Source organism: Somniosus microcephalus, chromosome 4 (assembly GCF_052327205.1).
Source record: "Somniosus microcephalus isolate GS21.2 chromosome 4, FLI_Smic_1.0, whole genome shotgun sequence".
NCBI classification, from domain to species: Eukaryota; Metazoa; Chordata; class Chondrichthyes; order Squaliformes; family Somniosidae; genus Somniosus; species Somniosus microcephalus.
In genome coordinates, this window is record NC_140990.1 from 42,663,299 (window position 1) to 42,685,608 (window position 22,310).

The 22,310-nt window shown below is 48.9% G+C and overlaps 1 protein-coding gene across 1 annotated transcript in view; it reads right to left on the reverse strand.

The window, feature by feature from the left end:
* Positions 1 to 581: 581 nt before the first annotated feature.
* LOC147118733 (uncharacterized) overlaps positions 582 to 22,310 on the reverse strand; it is a 96,218-nt gene continuing 74,489 nt past the window's right edge. Inside the window, exons 4-5 of the mRNA XM_085984548.1 lie at positions 3,652 to 3,957; positions 582 to 1,468 (exon numbers count right to left, since the gene is read on the reverse strand). Coding sequence (XP_085840674.1) covers positions 1,176 to 1,468; positions 3,652 to 3,957 — 599 coding nt within the window. The 3' untranslated portion in view covers positions 582 to 1,175. The remainder of the gene's footprint in view (positions 1,469 to 3,651; positions 3,958 to 22,310) is intronic.

Sequence of the window (22,310 nt, forward strand, 5' to 3'; positions counted from 1 at the left end):
CCAATCCTAACCAATAACCACTAGCCCCAACCACTAACCCCAATCCTAACCAATAACCACTAGCCCGAACCACTAACCCCAATCCTAACCAATAACCACTAGCCCCAACCACTAACCCCAATCCTAACCAATAGCCACTAGCCCCAACCACTAACCCCAATCCTAACCAATAACCATTAGCCCCAACCACTAACCCCAATCCTAACCAATAACCACTGGCCCCAACCACTAACCCAATCCTAACCAATAACCACGAGCCCCAACCACTAACCCTAATCCTAACCAATAACCACTAGCCCCAACCACTAACCCCATTCCTAACCAATAACCACTAACCCCATTCCTAACCAATAACCCCAATCCTAACCAATAACCACTAACCCCAATCCTAACCAATAACCACTAGCCCCAACCACTAACCCCAATCCTAACCAATAACCACTGGCCCCAACCACTAACCCCAATCCTTCACCTTAACCCCAGCCCCTGACCGAGGATTATTGACAGGGATCAATGGAGGAGCTAAAGACCTGATAAAGGAAGTATTTGAAACAATTATCTCGATTAAAGAAATAGTGCAAGGTATGTTAGTAACAAGAGATTAAATCAAAGAGACCATCAAAATCAGCAATGACAATTACAAAGATCAGAACATTTCTAAGGCTGTCACATGCAGGATGTGTGGAGTTTAAAAAAAATCAGATCCAAGAGATGTTAAATGATACAGAAAATAACAGATTTCAAATCTTATGCAAGGTAGTTCTGTAAAGGGGCGGTTCAAAGGAATTTCAGATGAGTGTAAAGTGAGACACTACAGTTCAGTCTATGACACCCACAAGCCGTGTACACAAATGGAACAAGTTTGGGGTTTGATGTGGTAGAAGGTGAACTAGATGAGAACTGAAATAATCCAGAGTAAGAAAAGGCCCAAAAATGGAACAGTCAGTAACAGAACATCAATTAGTCTCCTCTTATCATGGAGAAATCAAATATTAGACACACTGTGTATTTGAAACAAAGCTGATTTATTTAATATTTGTCCAGAATATTAATCTCAAGCCCAGTTATTCTAGTTATTAACATCAGCAGAAACAAAGCCCAATTGCCAGAGTGAACATGGTTCAGTCCTGGATGTGATTAACAGCAGCAATAACAGCAGAATCCAACCTCTGCAATCACTGGTGAACTCGCTGGTGTCTCAGCAGAGTGCATGACTGAGTGAATCCCCTCCCGCACACGGAGCAGGTGAATGGTCTCTCCCCAGTGTGAACTTGCTGGTGATTAAGCAGGTTAGACTTCCAAGTGAAAACCTTCCCACAATAAGAGCAGGTGAAAGATCGCTCCTCAGTGTGAACTCGCTGGTGTCTCAGCAGAGTGTATGACTGAGTGAATCCCTTCCCACACACGGAGCAGATGTACGGTCTCTCCCCAGTGTGAGTGCGTTGGTGGGTCAGCAGGTCGCTTGTGTTTTTAAAGCTCTTCTCACAGTCAGAACATCTAAATGGTCTCTTAACAGTGCGAACAAGTTGGTGAGTCAGAAGATGGGATGACTGAGTGAATCCCTTCCCACACACAGAGCAGGTGAAGAAGAGACACACAGGCTACTAGAGTCACCAGCGCCATGGAAAGGACATTAAAGAGTCGCTGTCAGCCCAGTAGATGGCGTCCATACCATGGCGGCTGAAGATTGTCGGGCAGGAGTGCAGGAAGGGCGGATCGAAGCGAGAGCGGACCCTATTGTGATGGCGCCGATGAAGATGGCTGCCGTCCTTGCGGGCTCCGTGCGTACCAGGCAGCTAAGTGTCCTTTGCTGCTTGGTGCGCTCGGTTCGTTAAGAAAAAAGCATTTCACTGACTGGATTTCACTTCTTGTATTTGGTTACGTGAAAAATAAAATTGAAATTGAAAATTGAACGGCCTCGCCCCAGTGTGAACTCGCTGGTGTATCTGGAGATGGTATAACTGAGTGAATCCCTTCCCACATTCAATGCACGTGAACAGCCTCTCCCCAGTATGAACTCTCTGGTGTATCTGGAGCTTGGATAACTCTGCGAATCCCTTCCACACATGGAGCAGGTGAACGGCCTCTCCCCAGTGTGAACTTGCTGGTGTATCTGGAGCTTGGATAACTCTGCAAATCCCTTCCCACACAAGGAGCAGGAGAACGGCCTCTCCCCGGAGTGAGTGCGCCGATGAGTTTCCAGCTTGGATGGATAATTGAATCCCTTCCCACAGTCACCACATTTCCACCGTTTCTCCGTGGTGTGGGTGTCCTTGTGTCTCTCCAGGTTGGACGATCGGTTGAAGCCTCGTCCACACACAGAACACGTGTACGGTTTCTCCCCGCTGTGAATGGTGCAATGTTTTTTTCAGGTTGTGTAACTGGGAAAAGCTTTTCCACAGTCAGTGCTCTCACTTTGGTGTGGATGTCTCAGTGCTTTTCCAGTCTCACTGATGTTTGAAATCTTTTCCCACAGGCAGAACAGACAAACATTCCTCCTTCCACATTCAAAGGTCGATGATATTCAGGTCCTGATGAATGGAGTGACTCTGTCAGATCTTGATGTGATGTTTGGTTTGTGTTTCCCGTCTGTAAATCCTCCCCTTCTAATACCCTGTAAAAGGAGTTTACAAAAGTCATCACTGTAAGTACAGGATAGAAATTCAGAACAGACAATTCTAGTTTCTATGGAACATTCTTTCCTCTCTTGTTCCCCGTCCCACACACTCTCCCTCCTCCCTGTGCTGAAATCCAAACCCATCGCACCATCTCCAACATTTCTTTCCTCCACTCCCAGTTTTCCCCTCCCTATACTCTGGTTGGGTTCAGTTCTCCACCCACTGTGTGCAGAGTGAGAATAAAATCAATGAGTCAATGATTGTCTCTCCTGGTCACTGGGTCCGTGAAGCCCCGCCCACTCTCTGTTCCTGTACCAAGATGGCCGCGCATGCGCCGTGCTGCAGGTGGAACTGGTCCGTCTTCGCTCCACTAAGATGGCAGCGCATAAATGATGAGCGGTTTTGATCGAGCAAGTAGGGAGACACTGTTCACTCTGGCAAGTTGGTCGGTAACCAAAGGTCACAGATTTAAAATAGTTGCTAAAAGAACTAGAGGGAAATGAGGAGAATTGTTTTCACACAGAGGGTTGTTAAGATCTGGAACGCACCATCTGAAAGGATGCTGGAATCAGGTTCCACAGGAACTTTCAAACAGTAATTGGACATGTACTTGAAGAGGACTAGTTTGCAGAGTTCTGGGGATAAAGCTGGGGTTTGGGACTAAATTGGACAGCTCTTTCAAAGAGCCGGCACAGACACGATGGGCCGAATCACCTCCTTCTGTGCTGTTAGATTCGATGATCAGTGTGAACACGCTGGTGTCTCTTAAGGTTCTTCGAGCTTTTAAAACTCTTCCCACAGTCAGAACATTTAAAGGGTCTCTCGTCAGTGTGAACAAGCTGGTGTTCCTTCAGATCCCTGGGGCTTTTAAAACTCTTCCCACAGTCAGAACATTTAAAGGGTCTCTCGTCAGTGTGAACAAGCTGGTGTGACAGGAGGGTGGATGATTTATTGAATCCCTTCCCACACACAGAGCAGATGAACGGCCTCTCCCCAGTGTTAACTCGCTGGTGTCTCTTCAGCTCCCCGGAGCGTTTAAAGCTCTTTCCACAGTCAGAACATTTAAAGGGTTTCTCTCCAGTGTGAACTCGCTGATGTGTCAGCAGGTTGGATGACTGAGTGAATCCCTTCCCACACACGGAGCAGGTGAACGGCCTCTCACCAGTGTGAGCTCGCTGGTGTTCCTTCAGTTCCCCGGGGCTTTTAAAGCTCTTCCCACAGTCAGAACACTGAAATGGTCTCTCATCAGTGTGAACTCGCTGGTGTCGCTTCAGTTCCCCGGAGTTTTTAAAGCTCTTCCCACAGTCAGAACACTGAAATGGCCTCTCATCAGTGTGAGCTCGCTGGTGTTGCTTCAGATCCTGGGGGCTTTTAAAGCTCTTCCCGCAGTCAGGACACTGAAATGGTCTCTCGTCAGTGTGAGCTCGCTGGTGTTCCTTCAGTTGCCTGGCGCTTTTAAAGCTCTTCCCACAGTTAGGACACTGAAATGGTCTCTCGTCAGTGTGAGCTTGCTGGTGTTCCTTCAGATCCCTGGCGCTTTTAAAGCTCTTCCCACAGTCAGAACACTGAAACGGTCTCTCATCAGTGTGAGCTCGCTGGTGTCGCTTCAGTTCCCCGGAGCTTTTAAAGCTCTTCCCACAGTCAGGACACTGAAATGGTCTCTCATCAGTGTGAGCTCGCTGGTGTTCCTTCAGATACTGGGGGCTTTTAAAGCTCTTCCCGCAGTCAGGACACCGAAATGGTCTCTCCTCAGTGTGAACTCGCTGGTGTTTCTTCAGTTCACCGGGGCTTTTAAAGTTCTTCCCACAGTCAGAACACTGAAATGGTCTCTCCCCAGTGTGAACTCGCTGGTGTGTTTGCAGGTGGGATGAACAAACAAATCCCTTTCCACACACGGAGCAGGTGAATGGACTGTCCCTGGTGCGACTGTGCTGTTGAACTTCTATTGTAGATGGGGAACTGAATCCCTTCCCACCGTCCCCACCTTTACCCGATTTCTCCCCGGTGTGACGGTGAACATGTCTCGCCAGGTCAGGCGATCGGCTGAATCCGCGTCCACACACTGAACACGTGTGAGGTTTGTCATCGCTGCGATCGCTGCTTTCTCCTTCCATGTGCAAAGGCCGATGATATTCAAGTCTGGATGAATCGAGCGACTCTGTCAGATCTTGACATGATGTTTGGTCTGAGCTTCCCACCTGTAACTGCTCCACTTCTATAACCCTGTAAATTGAGATCAAAAAAGGATCAGAGGCAAACTGTTGTTTAATTTTCCTCTTTCCGAACCTAGGGGCAGTGAAGCTGATTTTCAGGCCCCAGCTGCTGCACAGGTTGGTTGAAAAAATCAGCAGTAATGGCGGCTGTAATACCCACAAGCCCCGGCGCTCCAGAAACACTCTGTTGACACTGAGTCCCGCACATGTGCTCATGGCCCCCGCGCTTTCCCTCCTGCTCCACAATCGCCCGCCCCGATCGGTCCGCAACGCGCATGCTCAGCACACAAAACCCCGCGGTTGGAACATCGGGTATACATGCAAAGCCGCAACATCTGGTATGTGTGCGCGGCTCAGGTGGGGGTGAGTCGGTGTTTCGCCTCAGCCGGAGGGAGGTGCGCATGCGCAGGACGACCCAACGATCTTACTGTCAGCAATCACTCCCTCGTTTCTTTAATAAAAACAGAAAATGCTGGAAATACCCAGCAGGTCAGGCAGCATCTGTGGAGAGAGAAACATAGTTAACGTTTCAGGTCGATGACCTTTTGTCAGAACTGCTTGTTCTTTAGTGTCAGCCAGTGGCTCAGTTGGTAGCACTCTCGCCTCTGAGTCAGAAAGTTGTGGGTTCAAGTCCCACTCCAGAGACTTGAGCACAAAAATCTAGGCTGACACTCCAGTGCAGTGCTGAGGGAGTGCTGCACTGTCGGAGGTGCCGTCTTTCGGATGAGACATTAAACTGAGGCCCTGTCTGCTCTCTCAGGTCGATGTAAAAGATCCCATGGCACTATTTCGAGAAAGAAAGACTTGCATTTATACAGTGCTTTCATGACCACCAGATGTCTTGAAGTGCTTTACAGCCAATGAAGTACTACAATGAAGTAGTCACTGTTGTAATGTGGGAAAGAGCAGGGCAGTTATCCCCAGTCTCCGAGCCAATGTTTATCTCTCAATCAACATAAAAAGATAGATTATCTGGTCATTATCAGATTGCTGTTTGTGGGAGCTTGCTGTGCGCTAATTGACTGCTGCGTTTCTTACATTACAACAGTGACTACACTTCAAAAGTACTTCATTGGCTGTAAAACACTTTGGGATGTCCAGTGGTGGTGAAAGGCGCTATATAAATGCAAGTCTTTCTTTCTTCACTGGTCTCACCAGCGACCTCTTCCAGCTGTTGGTTGATTGACATTACAAGAGGATTTGAGTACAGGATAAAGAAGTGTTACTCCAATTATATAGGGCCTTGGTGAGACCACACCTGGAGTACTGTGTACAATTTTGGTCTCCTTACCTAAGGAAGGATATACTTGCCATAGAGGGAGTGCAACAAAGGTTCACGAGATTGATTCCTGGGATGGCGGAACTGTCGTATGGGAAGAGATTGAGTAAACTAGGCCTTTATTCTCTTGAATTCAGAAGAATGAGAGGGGATCTCATTGAAGCATACAAAATTATTACAGGGCTTGATAGGATGGATGCTGGGAGAATGTTTCCCTTGGCTGGGGAGTCTGGAACCAGGGGCCACAGCCTCAGGGTAAAGGGTCGGCCATTCAGGACTGAGATGAGAAGACATTTCTTCACACAGAGGGTGGTGAATCTTTGGAATTCTCCACCCCAGAGGGCTGTGGAGGCTCAGTCATAGGGTATATTCAAAACAGAAGTCGATAGATTTCTGACCAGTAAGGGCATCAAGGGATATGGCGATAGGGCTGGTGAATGGAGTTGAGGCAGAAGATCAGCCACGATCTCATTTAATGGCGGAGCAGGCTCGAGGGGCCGAATGGCCCACTCCTGCTCCTATGTAAACAATTAGATGTAATATCTCCAAGATTGCAGACGACACAAAGCTGGGTGGGCATGTGTGCTGTGAGGAGGATGCCGAGAAACTCCAGTATGATTTGGATAGGTTGGGTGATTGGGTGATTGGGCAGCTGCATGGCAGATGCAGTATAATGTGGATAAATGCGAGGTTATCCACTTTGGTGTCAATAACAGGAAGGCAGATTATTATCTGAACAGCAATAGATTGGGAGAAGGGGAAGTGCAACGAGACCTGGGTGTCCTTGTGCACCAGTCGCTGAAGGTAAGCATGCAGGTGCAGCAGGCGGTTAAGAAGGCAAATGGTATGTTGGCCGTCATAGCGAGAAAGTTAGAGTACAGAAACAAGGATGTCTTGTTGCAGTTGTACAGGGCATTGGTGAGACCACACCTTGAGTATTGTGTGCAGTTTTGGTCGCCTTATCTGAGGAAGGATGTTCTTGCCATGGAGGGAGTGCAGCGAAGATTCACCAGACTGATACCTGGGATGGCAGGAATGACGTATGAGGAGAGATTGGGTCGATTGGGCTTATACTCGCTGGAGTTTAGAAGAATGAGAGGGGATCTCATTGAAACTTCTAAAATCCTAACAGGACTAGACAGACTAGATGCAGGAAGGATGTTCCCGATGGTCGGGGAGTCCAAACCAGCGGTCACAGTCTAAGGATAAGGGGTAGGCCATTTAAGACAGAGATGAGGAGGAATTTCTTCACCCAGAGAGTGGTGAACCTGTGGAATTCTCTACCACAGAAGGCAGTAGAGGCCAATTCATTAAATATATTCAAGAAGGAGTTAGATATATTTCTTAAGACTAAAGGGATCAAGGGATATGGGGAGAAGGCAGGGACAGGGCACTGAGTTTGGATGATCAGCCATGATCTCATTGAATGACAGAGCAGGCTCGAGGGGCCGAATGGCCTACTCCTGCTCCTATCTTCTATGTTTCAATGGTTATCCCTCAATTAACATAACAAAATGATAGATTATCAGATTGCTGTTTGTGAGAGCTTGCTGTGCGCTAATTGACTGCTGCGTTTCTTACATTACAACAGTGACAACACTTCAAACAGTACTTCATTGGCTATAAAGCGCTTTGGGACGTCCGGTGGTGGTGAAAGGCGCTATATAAATGCAAGTCTTTCTTCCTTCACTGGTCTCACCAGCAACCTCTTCTGGCTGACGGTTGATAGACAGCTGAGAATCTGCGCAGGCGCACACGGGACGGCTGTTTGTGCTGAGTCCGGCACAGCGACCCCTCCCGGTCACCAAGGGTAATAACCGCGCATGCCCAGAGTAGACCAACCCCCTCCCCCACTCGGAGCTGCGCCTGCGCACTCGGATCCTGTCGGACGGAGTCGGCGCGGGGCATTCCGGGTAAAGGCCACTGGGGCCCTGAAGCCCCGCCCACTGCCTGTTCCCATACCAAGATGACCGCGCATGCGCTGTGCTGCAGGTGGAACCGACCTGTCTTTCCTCCACCAAGATGGCGGCGCGTAACCCGGGCCTATCACCAAGGAAAAGCCTCACCGCTGCCGTCCGATGGAACACTGACCGGGCCGCTGAATCTCATTCGGGCCTCAGGCCGTTCTCCAACTTTATAAACCCTGCGGCGCAGCCTACCCGCAGTTTATTAATCTCCCGATCCCGCTCCCTGCAGCTCCGCCCGGCGACCGCGCGAGGCTTTCTTTGTAAAGTCGGTGAGGGACACGTGACCCGGGCCCACAGCCTGATTGACGGGAGCTTCCGACCAATAGGGAGCGAGCAGGGCGGGTCTGGAGGAGCGAGCCGGCGGCGGGTCTTCCAACCAATCGGGGAGCCCGAGGGGCGGGACTAGCGCAGGCTGATTGTCTGATCCGCAGGGCAGCGAGTTTCTCCAGTCCCTTGTTCAGGGCCTGGGGCCAGGGGAGGCTGTGGGCCTTTATTCCCCTTATTGGACACAAGGCTCTTTGTCTCACAACACACTGGCTCAGGTTTTAATAGAGACTTTTTAAATTCATCAATAAAAGCAGATAAAACCTGTGCTTCTGTGGAACAAACTTTCTAATATTTTATAGAATCATAGAATGGTTACAGCACAGAAGGAGGCCATTCGGCCCGTCGAGCCCGTGCCGGCTCTCTGCAAGACCACTTCAGTGAGTCCCACTCCCTGCCCTTTCCCCGTAACCCTGCACATTTCTTTACTTCGGGTACTTATCCAATTCCCTTTTGAAAGCTGTGATTGAATCTGCCTCCACCATCCTTTCAGGCAGTGCATTCCAGATCCTCACCACTCGCTGCATAAAAAAGTTTTTCCTCATGTCGCCTTTGGTTCTTCTGCCAATCACCTTAAATCTGTGTCTTCTGGTTCTCGACCCTTCCGCCAATGGGAACAGTTTCCCTCTATCTACTCTGTCTAGACCCTCATTATTTTGAACACCTCCATCAAATCTCCCAACCTTCTCTGCTCTAAGGAGAACAACCCCAGCTTCTCCAGTCTATCCACGTAACTGAAGTCCCTCATCCCTTATCCCTGGAACCATTCTTGTAAATCTTTTCTGCACCATCTCTAAGGCCTTGACATCCTTCATAAAGTGCGGTGCCCAGAATTGGACACAATTCTCCAGTTGAGGCCGAACCAGTGTTTTATAAAGGTTCATCATAACTTCCTTGCTTTTGGACTCTCTGCCTCTATTTATAAAGTCCAGGATCCCGTATGCTTTTTTAACCGCTTTCTCAACCTGCCCTGCTACCTTCAATGATTTGTGCACACATACCCCCAGGTCTCTCTGTTCATGCACCCACTTTAGGATTGTACCCTTTAGTTTATATTACCTCTCCTCGTTCTTCCTACCAAAATGTATCACTTCGCACTTTTCTGCATTAAATTTTATCTGCCACGTGTCCGCCCATTCCACCAGCCTGTCTCTGTCCTCTTGAAGTCTATCACTATCCCCCTCACTGTTCACTATACTTCCAAGTTTTGTGTCATCTGCAAATTTTGAAATTGTGTCCTGTACACCCAAGTCTAAGTCATTAATATATGTCAAGTAAAGCAGTGGTCCTAGTACCGACCCCTGGGGAACACCACTGTGTACCTTCCTCCAGTCCGAAAAACAACCGTTCACCACTACTCTCTGTTTTCTGTCACTTAGCCAATTTCGTATCCATGCTGCCACTGTCACTTTTATTCCATGGGCTTCAACTTTGCTGGCAAGCCTATTATGTGGCACTTGTCGAACGCCTTTTGGAAATCCATGTACACATTAACCGCATTGCTCTCATCAACCCTCTCTGTTACCTCATCAAAAAACTCAATCAGAATCAGAGCGGTTTCTGGGGCGCGGGGAATTGTGGGTGCTGCGGCCGCCATTAGTCAGCGGCTGTGGGGAAGAGTTTTATTGCAGGCTGACGGAAGGTAGGTCCCTGGCCACCTGTGTAGGTCTTTTTGTTGCTTCAGTTTGAGCTGGAGTGGAGATGGAGGAGAAGCTGCTGGGTTTAACCCCCAGTACTTCTGAGCCCAGGAGGACCCAACAATTTCCAATGTGAGACTGTCAAGGGAGGTGGATTCTGGGGGAGGTTAGGTTGTTAAACAGACACTGTCCCTACAATGTAAAAGAATATTGTTTTAGGAACACGTATTTCTGTACAGGCTTTTAATCCAGTTTATATCTACAGATTTGCTTTAATTCATTCTTGGGATGTGGGCGTCGCTCGCAAGAGCAGCAAATATGGCCAATCCCCAGTTGCCCGTTGAGAAGGGAGCGGTGAGTCACCTTCTTGAACTGCTGCAGTCCGTGTGGTGAAGGTACTCCCACAATGTTGTTAGGTCAGGAGTTCCAGGATTTTGACCCAGTAACAATGAATATGTCTAAGTCAGGATGGTGTGTGACTTGGAGGGGAACTTGGAGATGATGGTGCTCCCATGTAACAGCTGCCCTTGTCCTTCTAGGTGGTGGAGGTTGCGTGTTTTGGAGGTTCTGTCAAAGTTCAGATGTATAAAGTTCCTTTCCTTCGACTCCTCCCCCTCCCACCTCTCTCTCCTCCTATAGAGGTCAGAGTCGTGTGTAGGCCCAGACCAGGTGCTGGATTGCCTTCCCTGAGGGACATCAGTGAACCAGTTGGGATTTTATGACAATCCGGCAGCTTTCATGGTCACTTTTTTCCGGTGCCGGCTCCACAAACGACCAGATTTATTGAGCTCAATTTCACAACCTGTTTTTCTGGGTTCTCTCTCACGCTCCCTGTTTTATATTAATTTTACAGGGCATTAGAAGGGGAGGATTTACCGACGGTAAGCTCAAACCAAACATCACGTCAAGATCTGACAGAGTCACTCGACTCATCAGATCTGAATATCATCGGCCTCTGAACATGGAAGCAAAAAGCACCGTTCACAGCGGGGAGAAACCGTACACATGTTCTGTGTGTGGACGGGGCTTCAGCCGATCCTCTGGCCTATCGACACACAAGCGCAGTCACACTGGGGAGAGGCCGTTCACCTGCTCCGTGTGTGGGAAAATATTCAGTCTATCATCCACCCTGCTGAGTCACCAGCGAGTTCACACTGATGAGAGACCTTTTAAATGCCCGGACTGTGGGAAGTGCTATAAAAGTTCTGGGGAACTGACATGCCATCAACGTATTCACACTGACGAGAGACCGTTCAGGTGCTCTCACTGTGGGACTGGGTTCAGGCGATCATCTGAACTCACTGTACACCAGCGAGTTCATACTGTGGAGAGGCCATTCACCTGCTCCATGTGTGGGAAGGGATTCACTCAGTTATCCAACCTGCTAACTCACCAGCGAGTTCACACTGGGGAGAAGCCGTTCACCTGCTCTGAGTGTGGGGAGGGATTCATTCAGTCATCCACCCTGCTGAGACACCAGCGAGTTCACAAGTGACTGCAGGGTTTGGATTCTGCTGTTATTGCTGCTGTTAATCACATCCAGGACTGAACCATGTTCATTCTGACAATTGGGTTTTGTTTCTACTGATGTTAATAACTCCTGTAACTGGGCAATGTTTCCCTTGGCTGGGGAGTCTAGAACCAGGGGCCACAGCCTCAGGATAAAGGGTCGGCCATTCAGGACTGAGATGAGAAGAAATTTCTTCACACAGAGGGTGGTGAATCTTTGGAATTCTCTACCCCAGAGGGCTGTGGAGGCTCAGTCATTGGGTATATTCAAAACAGAAGTCGATAGATTTCTGACCAGTAAGGGCATCAAGGGATATGGCGATAGGGCTGGTGAATGGAGTTGAGGCAGAAGATCAGCCATGATCTCATTTAATGGCAGAGCAACTCGAGGGGCCGAATGGCCCACTCCTGCTCCTATGTAAAGAACTAGATGTAATATCTCCAAATTTGCAGACGACACAAAGCTGGGTGGGCATGTGTGCTGTGAGGAGGATGCCGAGAAACTCCAGTATGATTTGGATAGGTTGGGTGATTGGGCAGATGCATGGCAGATGCAGTATAATGTGGATAAATGCAAGGTTATCCACATTGGTGTCAATAACAGGAAGGCAGATTATTATCTGAACGGCAATAGATTGGGAGAATGGGAAGTGCAACGAGTCCTGGGTGTCCTTGTGCACCAGTCGCTGAAGGTAAGCATGCAGGTGCAGCAGGCGGTTAAGAAGGCAAATGGTATGTTGGCCTTCGTAGCGAGAAGGTTCGAGTACAGGAACAAGAATGTCTTGGTGAGACCACACCTTGAGTATTGTGTGCAGTTTTGGTCGCCTTATCTGAGGAAGGATGTTCTTGCCATGGAGGGAGTGCAGTGAAGATTCACCAGGCTGATACCTGGGATGGCAGGAATGACGTATGAGGAGAGTTTGGGTCGATTGGGCTTATACTCGCTGGAGTTTAGAAGAATGAGAGGGGATCTCATTGAAACTGATAAAATTCTAACAGGACTAGACAGACTAGATGCAGGAACGATGTTCCCGATGGTCGGGGAGTCCAAACCAGGGGTCACAGTCTAAGGATAAGGGGTAAGCCATTTAAGACAGAGATGAGGAGGAATTTCTTCACCCAGGGAGTGGTGAACCTGTGGAATTCTCTACCACAGAAGGTGGTGGAGGCCAAATCATTAAATATATTCAAGAAGGAGTTAGATATCTTTCTTAAGGCTAAAGGGATCAAGGGATATGGGGAGAAGGCAGAGACAGGGTACTGAGTTTGGATGATCAGCCATGATCTCATTGAATGGTGGAGCAGGCTCGAGGGGCTGAATGGCCGACTCCTGCTCCTATCTTCTATGTTTCACTGGTTATCCCTCAATTAACATAACAAAATGATAGATTATCAGATTGCTGTTTGTGGGAGCTTGCTGTGCGCTAATTGACTGCTGCGTTTCTTACATTACAACAGTGACAACACTTCAAAAGTACTTCATTGGCTATAAAGCGCTTTGGGACATCCGGTGGTGGTGAAAGGCGCTATGTAAATGCAAGTCTTTCTTTCTGCACTGGACTCACCAGCGACCTCTTCTGGCGGTTGGTTGATAGACAGGCGAGAGTCTGCGCATGCGCACGCAGGACGGCGGTTTGGGCCGAGTACGGCACAGCGACCCCTCCCGGTCACCAAGGGTAATAACCGCGCATGCCCAGAGGAGACCATCCCCCCTCCCCCACGCGGAGCTGCGCCTGCGCACTCGGATCCTGCCGGACGGAGTCGGCGCGGGGCATTCCGGGAAAGGCCTCGGTGTCAGTTACAGAGTCGCGATCGGTGACGCAAAGTGAGTTTTCTCCGCTCCGATTGGGTGGAGAATCGCGCAGAGTGGGGGGGAGGGGTGGATCGGGAGAGAATAAATTGAAATAGAAAAACCTGAGAGTCCGCGAGGCTGCTGACGGAGCGGCGTCAGTTGGACGGTCACGTGAGCTCCTCGGGGACACGTGACCTGGACCAGCGGCCTGATTGACGGGAGCTTCCGACCAATAGGGAGTGAGTGGGCGGGGCTTAAGAGCGAGCCGACGGCCGGTCCTCCAACCAATCGGGGAGCCCGAGGGGCGGGACTAGCGCCGGCTGATTGTCTGATCCGCAGGGCAGCGAGTTTCTCCAGTCCCTTGTTCAGGGCCCGGGGCCAGGGGAGGCTGTGGGCCTTTATTCCCCTTATTGGACACAAGGCTATTTGTCTCACAACACACTGGCTCAGGTTTTAATAGAGACTTTTTAAATTCATGAATGAAAGCAGATAAACCCGTGCTTCTGTAGAACAAACTTTCTAATATTTTATTGAATCATAGAATGGTTACAGCACAGAAGGAGGCCATTCGGCCCATCGAGCCCATGCCGGCTCTCTGCAAGATCACTTCAGCTAGTCCCACTCCCTGCCCTTTCCCCGTAACCCTGCAAATTTCTTTACTTCAGGTACTTATCCAATTCCCTTTTGAAAGCCCTGATTGAATCTGCCTCCACCACCCTTTCAGGCAGTGCATTCCAGATCCTAACCACTCGCTGCATAAAAAAGTTTTTCCTCATGTCGCCTTTGGTTCTTCTGCCAATCACCTTAAATCTGTGTCCTCTGGTTCTCGACCCTTCCGCCAATGGGAACAGTTTCCCTCTATCTACTCTGTCCAGAACCCTCATGATTTTGAACATCTCTATCAAATCTCATCTCAACCTCTGCTCTAAGGTTTCTCCAGTCTATCCACATAACTGAAGTCCCTCATCCCTGGAACCATTCTTGTAAATCTTTTCTGCACCCTCTCTAAGGCCTTCACATCCTTCATAAAGTGCAATGCCCAGAATTGGGCACAATACTCCAGTTGAGGCCGAATCAGGTAGTGCAGGGGTCCCCTGTGGCCATCCCCCTCTCAAACAGATATACCAATTTGGATATTGTTGAGGGAGATGGCTTATCGGGGGAAGGCAGCAGCAGCCAACTTCCTGGCACCATGGCAAATCTTCTATAGATATGTGAAGAGAAAAAGATTGGTGAAGTCAAGTGTAGGTCCCTTGCAGTCAGAATCAGGGGAATTAATGATGGGGAACAAAGAAATGGCAGACCAATTAAATACATACTTTGGTTCTGTCTTCACAAAGGAGGACACAAATAAACTCCCAGAGATGTCGGGGAACATAGGGTCTAATGAGAGGGAGGAACTGAATGAAATCAGTGTAGGGAAATGGTGTCAGGGAAATTGATGGCATTGAAGGCCGATAAATCCCCAGGGCCTGACAATCTACATCCTAGGGTACTTAAGGAAGTGGCCCTAAAAATAGTAGATGCATTGCTGGTCATCTTCCAAAATTCTATAGATTCTGGAACAGTTCCCATGGATTGGAGGGTAGCTAATGTAACCCCACTATTCAAAAAAGGTGGTAGAGAGAAAACGGGGAATTATAGACCGGTAAGCCTGACATCCGTAGTGGGGAAAATGCTAGAGTCCATTATAAAAGATGTAATAGCAGAGCACATGGGAAACAGTGACAGGATCGGACAAAGTCAACATGGATTTACAAAAGGTAAATCGTGCTTGACTAATCTACTGGAATTTTTTGAGGATGTAACTGGTAGAATAGATAAGGGAGAACCAGTGGATGTGGTGTATTTGGACTTTCAGAAGGCTTTCGATAAGGTCCCACATAAGAGATTAGCGTGTAAAGTTAAAGCACATGGGATTGGGGGCAAGGTACTGACTTGGATAGAGAACTGGTTGGCAGACAGAAAGCAAAGAGTTGGAATAAACGGCTCTTTTCCCGAGTGGCAGGCAGTGACTAGTGGGGTACCGCAGGGATCGGTGCTAGGACCCCAGCTATTCACAATATATATTAATGATCTAGACAAGGGAACTAGATGTAATATCTCCAAATTTTCAGATGACACAAAGCTGGGTGGGCGTGTGTGCTGTGAGGAGGATGCCGAGAAATTCCAGGATGATTTGGACAGGTTGGGTGATTGGGCAAAAGCATGGCAGATGCAATATAACATGGATAAATGTGAGGTTATCCATTTTGGTGGCAAAAACAGGAAGGCAGATTATTATTTGAATGGCAATAGATTGGGAGAAGGGGAAGTGCAATGAGACCTGGGTGTCCTTGTGCACCAGTCGCTGAAGGTAAGCGTGCAGGTGCAGCAGGCGGTTAAGAAGGCAAATGGCAAGTAGCGAGAGGGTTTGAGTACAGGAACAAGGATGTCTTGCTGCAGTTATACAGGGCCTTGGTGAGACCACATCTTGAGTATTGTGTGCAGTTTTGGTCACCTTATCGGAGGAAGGATGTTCTTGCCATGGAAGGAGTTCAGCGAAGATTCACCAGGTTGATACCTGGGATGGCAGGAATGACGTATGAGGAGAGATTGGGTCGATTGGGCTTGTACTCGCTGGAGTTTAGAAGAATGAGAGGGGATCTCATTGAAACTTCTAAAATTCTAACAGGACTGGACAGACTAAATGCAGGAAGGATGTTCCCGATGGTCGGGGAATCCAGAACCAGGGGTCACAGTCTAAGGATAAGGGGTAAGCCACTTAGGACAGAAATGAGGAGGAATTTCTTCACCCAGAGAGTGGTGAACCTGTGGAATTCTCTACCACAGAAGGCAGTAGAGGCCAATACATTAAATATATTCAAGAAGGAGTTGGATATATTTCTTAAGGCTAAAGGGATCAAGGGGTATGGGGAGAAAGCAGGGACTGGGTACTGAATTTGGATGATCAGCCATGATCGCATTGAATGGCGGAGCAGGCTCGAGGGGCCGAATGGCCTACTCCTGCTCCTATCTTCTATGTTTCTATGAACCCTCACAACATTCAAGAAGCATTTAGATGAGCACTTGAAACGCCATAACTTACAAGGCTACGGACCAAGTGCTGGAAAATGGGAATAGAATAGACAGGGCTTGATGGCCGGCGCGGACATGATGGCCTCTTTCTGTGCTGTTATGACTCTATGAGAAATGGGGACTGATCAGGGAGCGTCTGTAAATAAAGGAGAAATGGAGACGGGTCAGGGAGCGTCTGTAAATGGAGGAGAAATGGTGACTGGTCAGGGAGCGTCGCTAAATGGAGAAGAAATGGTGACTGGTCAGGGAGCTTCTGTAAATGGAGGAGAAATGGTGACTGGTCAGGGAGCGTCTGCAAATGGAGGAGAAATGGAGACTGGTCAGGTTGTGTCTGTAAATGAAGGAGAAATGGTGACTAGACAGGGAGCGTCTGTAAATGAAGGGGAAAGGGAGATTGGTCAGGGAGCGTCTGTAAATGGAAGAGAAACTGTGAGAGGTCAAGGAGTGCCCCTCACCAAAATAGTGAGATATTACAGAAGAAAAGCTTATAAGGAAGGACAGACTATTGGAAAGAAGGTTAGAGCCAGAGTCAGCGCCTTCTGGCAAGCAGAACCAGTGAATGTAGAACTGAACCCAGCCAGAGTCAGCACCTTCAGGGGAGGAGAGGGAGGGGAACCAGTGAGTGTAGAACTGAACCCAGCCAGAGTCAGCACCTTCAGGAGAGGAGAGAGAGGGGAACCAGTGAGTGTAGAACTGAACCCAGCCAGAGTCAGCACCTTCAGGGGAGGAGAGGGAGGGGAACCAGTGAGTGTAGAACTGAATCCAGCCAGAGTCAGCACCTTCAGGGGAGGAGAGGAAGGGGAACCAGTGAGTGTAGAACTGAACCCAGCCAGAGTCAGCACCTTCAGGGGAGGAGAGGAAGGGGAACCAGTGAGTGTAGAACTGAACCCAGCCAGAGTCAGCACCTTCAGGGGAGGAGAGGGAGGGGAACCAGTGATTGTAGAACTGAACCCAGCCAGAGTCAGCACCTTCAGGGGAGGAGAGGGAGGGGAACCAGTGAGTGTAGAACTGAACCCAGCCAGAGTCAGCACCTTCAGGAGAGGAGAGAGAGGGGAACCAGTGAGTGTAGAACTGAACCCAGCCAGAGTCAGCACCTTCAGGGGAGGAGAGGAAGGGGAACCAGTGAGTGTAGAACTGAATCCAGCCAGAGTCAGCACCTTCAGGGGAGGAGAGGAAGGGGAACCAGTGAGTGTAGAACTGAACCCAGCCAGAGTCAGCACCTTCAGGGGAGGAGAGGAAGGGGAACCAGTGAGTGTAGAACTGAACCCAGCCAGAGTCAGCACCTTCAGGGGAGGAGAGGGAGGGGAACCAGTGAGTGTAGAACTGAACCCAGCCAGAGTCAGCACCTTCAGGGGAGGAGAGGGAGGGGAACCAGTGAGTGTAGAACTGAACCCAGCCAGAGTCAGCAGCTTCAGGGGAGGAGAGGGAGGGGAACCAGTGAGTGTCGAACTGAACCCAGCCAGAGTCAGCACCTTCAGGGGAGGGAGAAAAGTCGACCGAAAGGAAAAACGATGGAGATGGTGCGATGGGTTTGAATTTCAGCACAGGGAGGAGGGAGAGTGTGTGGGACGGGGATTTACAGCTTTCGGGGAACAAGAGAGGAAAGAATGTTCCATAGAAACTGGAATTTTCTGTTCTGAATTTCTATCCTGTACTTACAGTGATGACTTTTGTAAACTCCTTTTACAGGGTATTGGAAGGGGAGGATTTGCAGACGGGAAACTGAAACCAAACATCACATCAAGATATGAGCGAGTTACTGGATTCACCAGGACCTGAATATCATCGGTCTTTGAATGTGGAAGGAGGAGTGTTTGTCTGTTCTGTCTGTGGGAAAAGATTTCAAACATCAGTGTGACTGGAAAAGCACTGAGACACACACACCCGAGTGAGAGTGTTCCAGTGCACTGACTATGGAAAGAGCTTTAACCAGTTACACAGCCTGAAAAAACATCGCACCATTCACAGCGGGGAGAAACCGTACACGTGTTCTGTGTGTGGACGAGGCTTCAACTGATCGTCCAATCTGGAGGGACACAACGACACCCGCACCATGGAGAAACCGTGGAAATGTGGGGACTGTGGGAAGGGATTCAATTACCCACCCCAGCTGGAAACTCATCGACGTACTCGCACTGGGGAGAGGCCGTTCACCTGCCCCGTGTGTGGGAAGGGATTCATTGATTCATCCAACCTGCTGACACACCAGTGAATTCACACTGGGGCGAGGCCGTTCACCTGCTCCGTGTGTGGGAAGGGATTCACTCGTTCATCCAACCTGCGGACACACCAGCGAGTTCACACTGGGGAGAGGCCATTCACCTGCCCCGTGTGTGGGAAGGGAGTCACTCGTTCATCCAACCTGCTGACACACCAGTGAATTCACACTGGGGAGAGGCCGTTCACTTGCTCTATATGAGGAGGGATTCACTCGTCCATCCAACCTGCTGAGACACCAGCGAGTTCACAAGTGACTGCAGGGGTTGGATTCTACTGTTCTTGCTGCTGTTAATCACATCCAGGATTGAACCGTGTTCATTCTGACAGTTGGGGTTTGTTTCAGCTGATGTTAGTAACCCCTATAACTGGGCTGGAGTTTAATCTGCACCAGTGTCAAATAAATGAGCTTTGTTTCCCACACACGCAGTGTGTCGAGTCCTTGATATCTCGACAATAAGACCAGCTGATTGAGGACTTGTTACAAACTGAGTGGAATCCATCTGAGAACTGAGATCCCACAACTTTTTAAAAGATGGATCTACAAGATGTCCAAGTCTGACAGGACAGAAAATTCTGTTATATCACAGGGTCCACTTCAACCATCTAGGGCAGTGAGTCCCTGTAATATTGGATTTTAACCTATGGGAAATATTCTGATAATCTGTTATTGTCACGGGGCAAAGCAGCCTTGTTACTTTAACATCAGTTTAATCAAACTCAATGGGCAATCTGATCTCCAAAGGGAAACGTCTCCTTAAAGCTGACGGTGTCGGCAGTTCTGCAGCTCATTTCTCAGTGTGAGCGTGTCAGAATGAAAAGCTTTAACAACAGCCGATGTTTCACAAAGGGAGACCTCACCAGACCAAAGGCCATTGGTGGAGTTTAATGGGCTGTTTGTGTCACTGGGCTACAGGAGGCCATTTTTAACCGAAGGAAAACTGGTCACAGCAAACAGAGAGTTTAACAGACTGTCCCTGGTCCACTCGAACCCCCACGTTCTCTCTCTCTCACTATTTATGGGCACTGCTGCAGTAATTGCTCCTCTGACCTTTCCTCTCTTGTCCCTCCTACACGGCCTGACACAATCTCCCTCCCCCGACATCCTCACTGTGCTGGAATCCACACCAGTCTCCCATCTGCTCCTTGTTCTCTCCCTGGATCCTAAAACTACTGAACTCACTCTTCCCCTCCTGAAGTCTACAGGCTCTAAAACTGAAGCTTGGTGTCCCTCAGTCCCGACTCCTTGATTTACCTCCCCTCCTCTTTCCCCCTTGGTTGTGTTCCACAGTCTGGGCCTTGGGCCTTCCCCGGGGATTCTCAGTATGAACAGGTGGGATGTGTTTGGAGACAGGGTGTCCCGGCTCTCCACCTTTAAAGGGACAAGGAGACGACCAGCTGGGCTGAATGGCCGTGCTTTATGACATCACTGCAGTGCCTAGCAACCAACCTCCCTGAGCCCTGCTCATTATGGGCTGGGTTCAGCTCAGTGCTGTTACAGGAAGGGAAACAGGAGCAGGATTCGCCCCGTGTGGAGCCCAGGATTAATGGGGAGAGGTACAGGATCAATTTATACCTTATTGAGTGAGAAATGTCATTGTCCCGGACACTCCCTGTCCCTCGGTATCTGTGTCGGGGAGCGGCTGATGGGTTTACTCTGTATCTAACCCGTGCTGTACCCGACTGGAGAGTGTTTGATGCTGACACTAGGGGCTCAGCTCCACGAGCACAACATTTAACCCAAAGATGATCTGATAAACCCATCAGCTTCTCCCCTGGACACAGGTCCTGAGGGACAGGGAGTATCTCTGATATTTTGGTTGGTGTCGTTCATCAAGTTTAAACACCTCACTCACATCTCCTCTCACCCTGCTTTGTTCTAATGAGAAGTGCCCCAGTTTCTCTCGTCTCTCCTCCTGGGAAAGAGAAGTTCGCCTCAGTTAGAAACTCAAACAGGCGCTTCACTGCAGACAGGTCATCATGAGGAAACATTTCTTTACCCAGCGAGTTATTATGACCTGAAATTCACTGCCTGAAAGGGTGGTGGAAGCAGATTCAAGAGTAACTTTCAAAAGGCAATTGGATAAATATTTGAAGGGAAAACATTTACCGGGATATGGGGAAAGAGCATGGGAGTGGGACTAATTGGATAGCTCTCCCAAAGAGCTGGCACAAGCATGATGGGCCAAATGGCTGCCTTTTGTGCTGTATCATTCTATGATTCTCTGATAACTAAAGCCTCTCATCCGTGGTATAACCTCAGTGAATTTATTCTGCAGCCTCTCTGTGGCCCCGACATCCTTCCTAGTGTAAGATGCCCAAAACTTATACTAACTGCAGCCGAACTGATGATTTTGTTTTCTACGCCCCATTTATTAAAAACCTCGGCTAACATTTTTAAACCACTTTATAAACTTGCCCTCCAACTTTTACAGATTTGTGTATCTGATCTCCCTGTAGATTTTAGAGATATTAACATAACATGGTTAAAATACATTGACATCAAATGTCTGATATAATGTGTATTTTGGGAAAGAGAAGTTTAGTCTGAGTTAGAAACTCAAACAGGTGTTTCACTGCAGACAGGTCGCCATGGCAACACTGATAAGACATTCCATTCACTGAATCGACTGGTTGGAATCTGTAATCAGATCAGGGGAAAGAACAGGTTTTGTCTGTTATTAACCACAATATAAGCTTAGAATCATAGAATGGTTACAGCACAGGAGGAGGCCATTCAGCCCGCGGAGCCCGTGCCAGCTCTCTGCAAGATCACTTCAGCGAGTCCCACTCCCCGCCCTTTCCCCGTAACCCTGCAAATTTCTTTACTTCAGGTACTTATCCAATTCCCTTTTGAAAGCAGTGATTCAATCTGCATCCACCACCCTTTCAGGCAGTGCATTCCAGATCCTAACCACTCGCTGCGTAAAAAAGTTTTTCCTCATATCGCCTTTGGTTCTTTTGCCCATCACCTTAAATCTCTGTCCTCTGGTTCTCGACCCTTCCGCCAATGGGAACAGTTTCTCTCTATCTACTCTGTCTAGACCCCTCAGGATTTTGAACACCTCTATCAAATCTCCTCTCAACCTTCTCTGCTCTAAGGAGAACAACCCCAGCTTCTCCAGTCTATCCACGTAACTGAAGTCCCTCATCCCTGGAATCATTCTCGTAAATCTTTTCTGCACCCTCTCTAAGGCCTTCACATCCTTCCTAAAGTGCGGTGCCCAGAATTGGACACAATACTCCAGTTGAGGCTGGACCAGTGTTCGTCATAACTTCCTTGCTTTTGTTGCCTCTTGTTGCTGGCTCCAGGCCCTGGAGCGGTTCCTGTGTGTTCAGCTCTCAGCTGCAGTCAGTACCTGGGCTGGGCTCAGCACTTTACCCAGCACATCTCTGTCCACGTTGTCATACTTGACATGGAGCGGCTGCGCAAGCTTCTCGTCCACCTCAGTCAGGGCGAGAGGTCCCGGCCACTCGTACAAGTCTACGGGCATGTTGCGGCCGCACTGCGGACAGCCCGGGCTTAGGCTGCGCGAGCTGGAGCTGCGTGAGCTACACTGGAGAAGGTTGAGATTCCAGAACTAGTGGGGAACCAAGGGACTAATGAGAGTGAGGAACTTAAAGTAATTCATATCAGACCAGAAAAAGTACTTGAGAAACTAAAGGGACTAAAAGC